The 10803-nt window shown below is 43.5% G+C and overlaps 2 protein-coding genes and 1 long non-coding RNA gene across 6 annotated transcripts in view; 2 read left to right on the forward strand and 1 right to left on the reverse strand.

Moving 5' to 3' along the window:
* micall1a (MICAL-like 1a) overlaps window positions 1-7846 on the reverse strand; it is a 15020-nt gene extending 7174 nt beyond the window's left edge. The window contains exons 1-4 of one of the 4 annotated variants that reach the window (XM_035660909.1): window positions 6719-7846; window positions 3702-3750; window positions 1536-1677; window positions 1169-1269 (exon numbers count right to left, since the gene is read on the reverse strand). In XM_035660909.1, coding sequence (XP_035516802.1) covers window positions 1169-1269; window positions 1536-1677; window positions 3702-3750; window positions 6719-6864 — 438 coding nt within the window. In that variant the 5' untranslated portion in view covers window positions 6865-7846. The remainder of the gene's footprint in view (window positions 1-1168; window positions 1270-1535; window positions 1678-3701; window positions 3751-6718) is intronic. The other 3 variants (XM_035660908.1, XM_035660911.1, XM_035660910.1) reach the window with 3 other exon arrangements.
* LOC118327524 lies at window positions 4668-6395 on the forward strand. The gene is made up of 2 exons (XR_004796703.1): window positions 4668-5033; window positions 5131-6395. It is a non-coding gene; the product is annotated as an uncharacterized LOC118327524 (long non-coding RNA).
* A 91-nt stretch (window positions 7847-7937) lies between the features above and the next one.
* Window positions 7938-10803, forward strand: part of LOC118327521 (ADP-ribosylation factor-binding protein GGA1-like) — a 12428-nt gene continuing 9562 nt past the window's right edge. Inside the window, exons 1-5 of the mRNA XM_035660912.1 lie at window positions 7938-8050; window positions 8757-8841; window positions 9169-9244; window positions 9409-9507; window positions 9738-9861. Of these exons, the coding sequence (XP_035516805.1) occupies window positions 8005-8050; window positions 8757-8841; window positions 9169-9244; window positions 9409-9507; window positions 9738-9861 (430 nt within the window). The 5' untranslated portion in view covers window positions 7938-8004. The remainder of the gene's footprint in view (window positions 8051-8756; window positions 8842-9168; window positions 9245-9408; window positions 9508-9737; window positions 9862-10803) is intronic.

A 10803-nucleotide genomic window follows, 5' to 3' on the forward strand; every position in this document is an offset into this window, starting at 1 on the left:
AGATGAAGAGTAATGGGGGAGGGGGAGATCAAACACGGAGTCAGGATTTCAGGATGCGGATTGTTCATTCTGTTTAGCTAGCTACGTCTACTTGGTTAATGCAACATCTACGGCTCATGGATTCATGTTGTTCATTATTTCATTTCTTGTTCAGTTAAAAACATCATTTGATTGATACAAAAATGTATGTCATGATAAAAAATGTTTTATTAGTAACAAAATCCAAACAGCTTGGGTTAGTGCTTCTGGGAGTCACATATTTTGGATATGATTGATATTTAGGATTGATTTATTGCTTCTAGGCATTTTATTTGGGTTTCTTTGGCTCTTTTTTTAATTTGTGTTTAGTAAAAAAAAAAAAGGAATTAGCAGCAGCATATTCAAAAACTTGGCACACAGTGTTAGGGTAGAACTAGTGTTAGTCTTTTGTGTACAGGAGATGGTTAAAGACTGACCTAACCGTTTTGCTTTCACCTCCTAAACCAACCCCCACCCCACCCCCATCCTACTGCCTAGGCTCAGGACCAGAGAGTGGAGGGGGGCTGAGATGTGAGGAGGAAGAAGAGCAGGAAGAGGAGGGAGTGGAATGGATTTCCATCTGAAGAGAGGGTGGGGAGGTGGGAGTTGAGGAGGAGGATGCCAGTACATGGGAGTACGAGCATGGAGGAAAGAAGTTGAAGGCGTGCGAAAGAAAAGAGAGACAGGATACAGAGGCTATCTTCATAGACTTACACTACCTCGGTTGCTACGCTTTTCCCTCGCTGTGCAACACAAAGCCCGCCCGCACACAAGAAGGCAGTAATTAGAAAATACTTATTGTACATTGTTGTCCTGCAAGGCCAGGATGGGATTTGCATTGCACAGATCTGATGACCTAATACCCCCAAATAGCACATGCAGAATTATACTTAGATAACCCAAGGCTTCAGATACACACCAGAAAAGTATGTGGGGTCTCAGTGGGCTTATCCAAAACATTACTTTAAAAATACAGCTTGTTAACGTGCGGTTCCAATAGTGTATCATGCAGAATAATGTAGTTCAGTGATGCAGTTTTTACAGGTATTATGTGTGGCCTAGAGTAAAACAAACAAACAAAAACATAACACATGCACAAGGTGATTCCTGTTCATCTCTGCTTTCTCCTGGTGCCAGGTTTTGTTCTTACCTCAGACTCAACCCCTTTGTCTTCCAATGGGGTTGAGGGCCTTTTCTGGGCAGGCTCATTATGGCCAACAGAACTCAGCCTTTTCATGCAAGGGGGGTTTGCTGTGGAAAAGGAAGTCATCAGTTAACAATATAAACAAATTACGTAAGTTGCTGTCACACCCACAAGTTATACAAGTTGGTCCATATTTAGACGCCCAGAGGGTGGGCAGTTTTTATGGCTCTGGAATTATGACTGGATAAAAAACCCACTGAATGTAGATTCAGAGTCAAAATCATCAAATGAACAAATATAGGGTCAAAATTGTCAACTGTGTGTCTTTTATGTTGTGTTTATGTGAAATCCAACTGAACTTTACTGTACCCACCTTGAGACTTGTTGTTGAAGAAGTTGTAATACTGGGAGACGTATGTGATGATACTGAGTCGGTCAGGCACTTTCATGGACACCATGTCTTCTGGGTCCAACAGGGCTGGAATCCCCAGCTCTGCCTCTGCCACTTCAAATGCCTACGATGAAGCAAAAACATAGAAAAGGAGGGAGGTGGATGTGGTAGATTAGTAAGAAGCTGAGAAACTGTAAGCAGTGTTTACACATTGCTGGCATTCTGATTTTCCTCAGTGTCTTTTTCCTCACTATGGTATAAAGTAGCTGCAATGGAAACAGTGAGGTCTGTTGATCATCCTGAGTAACCAGGACAGTGTTTATGGAACGACCCGCTGCAGTTAAGTTTAAAATACTCTTCAATGCTCCTACCAGCACAAACAAAAGTCCATTTACCTTCATTGTACTGGGGTGGCAGGAGAGAGCTCAGACACCGATACCTGATATGATAAAACTATGTGCATGGCTCGATAATGTCAGGGTTCAGTGAGAAACTATGTTTGGTTTGGGAAGTGGAGTTACCGCATACCATGAAAAGTTTTACCCAAACTAAGCCCTTAAACTGGGCATGCACAGAGTTATTTGTCTCATGTAAGCTGCATGATGTCCTCAGATGCTTGCCAGAGCCCACCAACCAGCACATACTTCATGTCTGGAATAATGTAACTCTGCTCCCAAAGCGTCAGTCATTTGCTCATAATGTAATGTTTGGTCCTTTGAGGATAACCATCAGTGTAATGAAACCTTCCACTAAAGAAATGAGAGAGCGGGTAAGGTTACATAACACGGAAACAATCGCTGGCAGTCACACTGAAACGATCCAGCTAACAAATGCAACACATGGGCAAAGTGGAACTAAACCCAAATTAATCACAATGCATTGTACTGCACTGTACAAACTGTTTTACAGCTACAACTGTTCCTAGTTCAAGCTACCTTGTTTCCTGCAATTCACTGAAAATGAATTAATGCTGTAGAAACATTTTCACTACACTCACTCTGCTATCCTTGTTGAAAATAGGTCCATTTTGTATGAACTAACTTCAAGTGAAATGTGGATATTTTCATTAATAGTCCAGATAAGCGCTGTAGTTCTTAATGTCTATGAATGACTATAGATTAAAATATCTGGTTCTTTGTAGTTAGTCCGAATCAGGATGCGCCTGTGAGTCAAACTCCTTCCAGAAAGACACAGTGAAGCCTTGGATGGATTAATACAGGTCAGGGTCACCCAGGCTGCCCTCAGGACCCTCGCTTAAATGCAGGTCTGACCCTTTGGTAATAAACAGACATTTCCTTTGAGGATGAGACTTTGTTTTCATGTTGGGACACAATTCACAATTTGAACAGATTTAATCAAGGACAGCTAAACAAGAATAACAGGTAGGGACAGACAGAACGAAGACAAACTGAAACGGACAATTACAGAAACTTCAGAGTGACTCTACAGGAGCAGTAATATGTGTCGTTATTAAAATCTGACTTAGATTTCAGTGCTTTTCACATTAACAGTCATAGCTTACTCACTCAAACTCAAACCTAATGGATACAGTGAATTACTGTGTTTGTTTCTGATGCTACCACCAACTACCTCACTTTTGTAAACAGCAGCAAAGAACAGCCAAAGCTCAGCTCAGAGTGAAAATGAGGAGACTCCCATTTCATCCCTCAATGTTCTGTTGGCTCACAGACAATGTGGAAAAACCCAACAAGGGATGTGATTTAAAGAAAAGTGTTTCGCTGGGTTCAATCCACTGACATATAACAAACTGCAAATTCAGCACTTTGCACTTGAAATCCTCTTTACGTGGTCTCTCCAGAGGCTTATGTGAGGAAGGTTTTTTATGATTCTGAATGCTCTGGTTTCCTCTCTCTCCCCGTTTGCCCTCGACCGGCTCCATCATCAGGATTAAGTAACACTTCTCTCCACACATACGGTCGAATCCACTGAACTCACACCCACCACGGCTGCATGCAGTCAGAAGGCTTAATGACTGTAGAGCTGACTGAAGCACAGGCGGGAACGAGCGATAGATCTGAACTAGTTCATAGGTGATTTAACCCTGCAGGTCACACAAAATGAAATCATCACGCAACACGAGATCACAGGAGTGTTAAAACCACACAACATACAGCTACATGGACTCACCAGTCGGTTGTTCTCGTAGACATTGTCTTTAGACAGCGAGCCGAAGTCTCTGCAATGACAGGACAGAAAATGTTGTAAAAACTTTGAAACAAGAAATGGCTGAGTGTGCAGGTAGTCAGTGTAACCACGGTGTCTTCTTCTATTTCAGGACCCTTGCAGAAGTAACTGTCCAAGCCGTGCTGATATGAGACGGTGCTGTATATAACTTGCTGACCTATTTTCACTTATGTTGTGAACCATCAAAAAGCTATTATTGGCTTGACAGCGTGACGGGCAGGAATGGTGAGCAGTTGAGCTTCCCAACTACCGCAGCTGACAATTGGTCCCAAACCCCTCGTAAATGATGCCTCATGTGAAAGACTGCCGGGACGAGAGGAGAGAAGTGGTTGCATCAAACAGGCGTGATGGCTGATAATTACAAGGCTCTGCTGTGAAAAGCCTGGAGCGAGGAACTAAAGCCAGACCTCTCAGCGGTAAACATCCTGCAGTAAAACTGGAAAATGTCTGAGGTGTTCGGGGATGAAAGTGTGGCTGTGTGCATAAATACGTGTATGTTGACACAAGTGTGTGGTAGTAGGACAACAGTACGGTGGAAAAAAACACACACACACACAAAACCAACACGACCCTGGTGAGAGCTTGTGGAGACCGTGTGGAGCTCTCAAGAAGGCAAAACCGTATGAATGAGCTCCGTGTTGGAGCCACACAAAGTGACCTCTGTTCTCTCTAATCTGGTTCCCATGGTCACAGACACACAGCGCAGCAGCTATAATGTCAAGATCATGTCACAACAAGTCCACTATGTCACATCTACCAACATAGCCAGGTGGAGCTGCAGCAACTTAAGAAAAACATCGCACAGACTGTCGTGAGTTCACATCTTTGACACTGACAGACAGACAGACAGAGACATGGATGATGAGGCGCAGTGTGCGATCCAAATTGCAAACCTAATCCACTGTGACTCAGAGTCTCACTCTGAGGTTTATTTTGGGAAAGACGACTGCTGAGGATCGGTGTGTGTACTGTGTGTCAGGCATTTCAAATCCACATGATCAAAACCTGGGCGAACCGGTGTTTCTGCTAAATCTGCTTCAGTCACACGGGAAAGATTGCGCTACTGTACAGGATTGGGATTTGGTGATGTTGTAAGATTAAAAATGCGTCATAATGTGGAATACATGCGTCACAATCAGGAGCTTTTGTACAGGAGTAGGTGAGGCAAAACCAGTGCATTATGGAGACAACCGTCGACGCAGAAAGGACAGAAAAATGAAAAAGTCAATCTAAGTGGATGATGTGTCTGTTTGCGCTGCTATATTGCACGATGAGGTTTGAACAGGAGCTGCATTATATGAACCAAACTGAATTTAAATGTGACTGACTGTCCCATGCACTTTAGTTAACCTACTTTGCTCCCTCTCCACAGGGCTGAGTGACCGTCGGCCTCGGCTGAAACTCAGCAGAGGCCAGTCGCCGCACTGACGTCTCTCCTCTGCGTGATGTATTTTGATGAGAATACACTGGCTGTGGAGTGCAGGGCAGCGCTACAATGGCCCAACATTAGAGCTAAATCCAGTTTGACAGGCGGAGGTCTCAGCTGCAGATTAGCCTGACGGACTGTCTGTCTGGATCAGAGTGAGTTCGGTTGGGCCACTGTAGCTCCACAAAGGGCTGAACAGGGATGCATGCTGGGACACAAATTGAAGAGGCAGAGCTGGAGAGCTGGGTGTTTAGGATTTGCCCACTCTCTTACTTTGGGCTTACTGCCGTGCTGTGTTTGCAGATATATTCCACTTCACTGACCGGTCCTTCACTGACCGGTTGGGTGAATGTTTGCCCTTCTCCCACCCAAGCATGGCCCAATTTGCTCACTGAAGTCTGGACCACCTGACTGGTAGCAGCATGAGCAAGACGCTAACTGTCCAAAATGACTCCATCACACAGTTTTTCCTCCAGGACAATGGAGATACATAACGTGTTGTTTCCAGGGTGTTTTTTACACAATGCTCCAACAACAACAACAAAAGGTTGTTGACTTGTTTCGGATGCAATAAAACCACTAACGATGCTGTCAACAGAGTGCACAACCCACTGAGCTACACAGAGCCACATTGTGTCACACAGGACTTCTCCACAGAGATGTCCAAGTGAGTCACATGAAGATCAGCAATTTCATGTGTATACTGTCACAGCTGTGAAACATGATGGAAACTTTTCAAATCAGAGGGTTTATCTATATCCACACACAAGTTCTACAAACATATTTCTTACAATCACATGATGGGCCGCTTCTGTGGAAGTACTGAGAGGCCGACTCTCACTAAATGAAAACATCATTTGTCTTTTTGGTGTATTTGATGGTCAAACTCCCTTATAAAGCATTAATAACTGAGTAAGGTATTTTCTGTTTCCTGTCCCAACCAAAATAATGGAAAGTAATCATTTCCTCATCTCTGAAGTCATTTTAAGTCACACTGATACTGCGGTTGTGTTTTGTGGTGGTTTCTGTACTGTGTGTGTGTGTAGGTGTGAAATGCAGAGAGGAGGGGTGTTGTTACAGACAGGGCATGGCTGTCAGCCTGAGTTAATTACAGCACACTGGCCTCTCACTGTACAATGTTCAGAAATGTTTTTACTGCTGTGTTAGGCTATAATAAACCCACACAATACATACAACGTGGACAAATATAACATAAAGAGGGGGTTTTTTTTGGTTTAACAAAAGTTATCCAGCCATTAATCGACAGCTTTCTACAAGTATATTGAACAAAAGAAAACCCTTAAGGAGTTTTCACAGAATACCATTAATTTATATCTGAATGGAATAATATACTAATTACTACAGAAACAGTTACTTGAAGCCAATTCAAAGACAACAATAAGCAGCCTGTCACTAAAACCGGACAAATCCTGTTTATCATAGTAAACCACGGTACCGTTAAGTTGAACCACTGTAAACTGGTTTCTCTTAGCTCGACATTAACTCAGTTAGTAAAAACATCCAGGTTACTTACATCAGCTCTGGTCTGTAACGATGTATTATGGCACAAAACGCCAGACCGTCCCGAAAGGACGTTGACATGTCCCTTATTTCCACATCGTTGTAGTTCTCACACTGTATCCGACACCACTCCTGGAGAGCCTTCAGAGATCCCATCATACTGTTGTCACAGAAATCATAGAAAGAAACTATTCTTGGCAAATAAAGGCGAGTTTCTTTTGTCCCAGGCGAGACAGGAGACGACACCAGGTCTTTTCTCCAGTCACCAACCAGTCATCAGCAGCGGTTCAGTGGAGGGCCGACCTCCAGGCAACACCCGACGTCCCGATCCGGTACATTCATGAACAGCCAGCGAGTCACGTTAAACACTAGCATGGCTTGAAAGCTAGCTGGGTGTTAGCTCACTTTTGCAACAACAATGTGCATGATGCTCCTACTTTATCTCCTGTACCCAGTTATTCAGATAGCGGTATCTGCATCTAAACGGGGACTTTGACCAGAGGCAGGGGGTTAAAGACGCCGCTGATGATGAGTTGGTAGTGGTAGCTTGCCAACAAAGTTCTTCACGTAGTCGACTTACAGCTAACTAGCTGTTAGCCCGCTGCTAGCCGGCTGTGTGCAGTCTGCTTGTTGTTGGTGATCGACTCTGCCAGGTTCAGGGCGATGATACAGTTTCAGTCGAAGCAGAGGTGACAGTTTCCTCCTTGAGGTGGACCACAGCACGGCGTTTAGTCTGCTGCTGCTGCTGCTGCAGTGACTGCAAAGGCTGTTCAAACCAGACACTGTAACGCTGGATTTAAAAAAAAGTCTGTTACCGAGCGCTACTCGCGACGTCGCCTTGGTGACAACCAAATTAAAGCCAACTATAAAAAATATAATAATATCCTGAACAATGGAGGTTGAACAAAGCAGCCCAGCTGCGTTAAGTGAAGAGGTGAGTGAAGAGTTGTCAACCTCTCCTGCTGCCGCCCTCCTCAATGTCACGTTGTCGTCCAACCGGTGGAGCCAACGTTACAGTCTCGTTACAGTCTCGTTACAGTCACGTTACCGTTACGTTACAGTCACGTTACAGTTACAGTCTCGTTACAGTCACGTTACAGTTACAGTCTCGTTACAGTTACAGTCTCGTTACGTTACCGTTACGTTACAGTCACGTTACAGTTACAGTCACGTTACAGTCACGTTACAGTCACGTTACAGTCTCGCTGCTCCAACGGTTCCAACGGCTCCAACGGCTGTCCACGCGATATGTTACAAAGAGTCACGCGATAGTGGCCACTTGTTTAGAATTCCCGAAAGATGGCGGCGGCGCCTCCGGATGAGGCTAGCCTACAGTCTCGCATCAGTAAGTCATCACACTGTACAATATCGGGTTGAACGTAAAGCAGTGGCCGACCCGCTGTTAGGGGACACGGAGATATATTCTCAGTGTGTCGGTCGTAGCGCTGTCTCTGAGGAGTTCAGGGGTTTTTTTTGAGAGTCGAGAGAGCGAATGTCATCAAATCAAAAAGTGCAGTTGTCGATAAGGAACAAACTCAGATTATATATCACCGTCGCTGTGCTGCGCTCATAGTTTGCTCTCTCGTTATGTCGACTGCTGACAGTTCGCAGATAGTGATGCTACACGAACATGACATTTTAAATGTTAAAACCTGCTAATGTACAGCTCAGTGCTAACAGAATCGCGTAGCTAGTTAGCTCCTGAACGAACCCAAAACGAGGAACCGTACCGTCCGTAGACTCCGGATGCACTCACACATTTTCTGCCAACACGAGCAGCTCTTAATCTGCTCCCAACCAGAGAATGGGTAGTTTGCATATTGCGAACAACCCCAGGCTACAGCTGCTGACAGGGGTCACAGGCGTTCAGTCACACTTGAGATTGAAGTCTCAACCTAAAGCTGTCAAAGCCCAGCTTGGTGAGGTTTGACAGGCTTCACATACAATCTGAAATGAAGACTGTCAGGAGTTTGGTTATGTTTTTGTAAATGCCCTCACATGCTGCAGTTTTAAAGTTGTGTTTAGTCTGATGTCTTTTTCCTTTTACACAGACAAGGCCACAAACCCTTTGAATAAGGAGACTGACTGGGACAATATCAAGGGATTTTGTGATCAGCTTAAAAATGAGCCAGAAGGGTGAGATGATGATGATGATGACTAAATAATATCACACAATTTTAGAGTAGTGGTTCTGCTTCACATCATACAAAATGCAGAAACAAGTCAGTGCTGTGCCAACTGTTATTTGATAGATTATCCAGTTTCACAGCTGTCTCATCCTGTAAACTGTGTAATATTCCAACATAATATGTCTCCTTCACATCAGTGGTGTTTTACTTCAAGCATTGTCAAATAATTTCTCTATGTTTAGTCTTTTTGTGGTATATTTCAAAGTCATATTTTGACTCCTTTTTTGTCTGTCTGTAAAAATGAAGGTTACATTTAGTTTTAATCTCTCTTTAGTCCCCAGCTTGCAACCAGACTTCTGGCCCACAAAATCCAGTCACCCCAGGAGTGGGAGGCTATGCAAGCGCTTACGGTGAGAGATCATCCATCAAAACTTCAATTCAGAGTGTTGCTTGTGTGTGAAAAAACGCCCCCTTTAAAAGCAACGAGTCATTATTTTTTACCGTAAATATTTTCTTTTTCTGTGAAGGCTTGTCTGTACAAAGGTAAAACAAATAAACTTGTGACCATTCCCAGGTTCTTGAGACGTGCATGAAGAACTGTGGGAAGCGTTTTCACACTGAAGTGGGAAAGTTTCGCTTTCTCAATGAGCTCATCAAGGTGGTCTCGCCCAAGGTAATGATCCATATCTTTTCTGCTGTCATACCAGTTCGTCTGAAACTTTACATCCATGAGAACTTTTTCTGTAGAGTTTTATTAACCAGTTAAAGTGGCTGTCAAAACCTTAGGGGAGGGGAAGAAAACCACATACCAGGGTCAGTCAGCTGTCAGTGTATTTATGTAGTTGTCGTAGTTGTTAAAGCATAAACACATTTTTCTTTGCATTAATCCCCTCGTCTCTGCAGTATTTGGGTGCCCGGGCTCCAGAGCCAGTGAAGAAGAAGGTGTTAGAAATGGTGTACAGCTGGACAGTGAGGCTGCCTGATGAGACCAAGATAGCAGACGCCTATCAGATGCTGAAAAAACAGGGTGAGCCGCTCCAGAAGCTTGAGAACATGACTAAACATCAAGATAATAGACTATGACAAGTTGTTTAGCTCGAAGTTGCTCATTTTATCCATGGTTATGTGCATGGTGTGATATTCCACACATTTACCTTACAGTGGCTTGTAAATATGTTTTTTAGTCCGCATATTTCATTGATAATGGGTTTTGGTTCCTTATATTTCCCTTGTTTTACCAAATACTGTTTTGTACAAGTTAGTATCAGTTCTCCTTTTTAATGATGATGAGCCACCAGCATGAGAGCAATGTCCTTAGTCATGCTTAGTTGAATCTTGTGTGATCTTAAAAATGCAGTTTCCAAACAATAGCTGTTCAGAACTCATGTAGGGTTGTGTATCAATCATATAGCACACTGGCTTCTGGTGTATTTTGACAGAATACGACTGAATCTGTTATTACAGTGTGCTCACATTTATCTAAAAGAAGAGTGATAAAGAGTGCTGCAGGGATGACGTATCTTTGTAGGCCAACACGGAAGTTATTATCGCCCTGGTTCCTTCAACAGAAGGCCATTGGGATTTGTCATTTGGATTGTGGAAGCTGTGGACATTGGTTTATGATACCTACATGTTTATGTTAAATCTTCACAAATGAACACCACCTTTATGTATTTTGAAGTGTAAATGGAAATGCTAGAAGTAAAAAGCTAATGTTTGCCTGACTTTAAATTCACCACCACTAATCTTCCAACTTGTAATTTGATCTTGTAATTAAGGAGCGCTGTGGTAGCTCACCTGGTAGAGCTGGCGCCCCATGTACCAGGGCTGAGTTCTTGCGGCAGCAGCCAAGGGTCCAACATGTGGCTCTTTGCTTTGTGTCATCCCCTCTCTCTCCCCCTTCCCTGTCTATCTTGAGCTATCTTATCAATTAAAGGCAATAAAAGCCCCCAAAACATATAAAAAAAAA

This window comes from Morone saxatilis, unplaced genomic scaffold (assembly GCF_004916995.1).
Source record: "Morone saxatilis isolate NCDOM2014 unplaced genomic scaffold, NCSU_SB_2.0 Contig17, whole genome shotgun sequence".
NCBI classification, from domain to species: Eukaryota; Metazoa; Chordata; class Actinopteri; family Moronidae; genus Morone; species Morone saxatilis.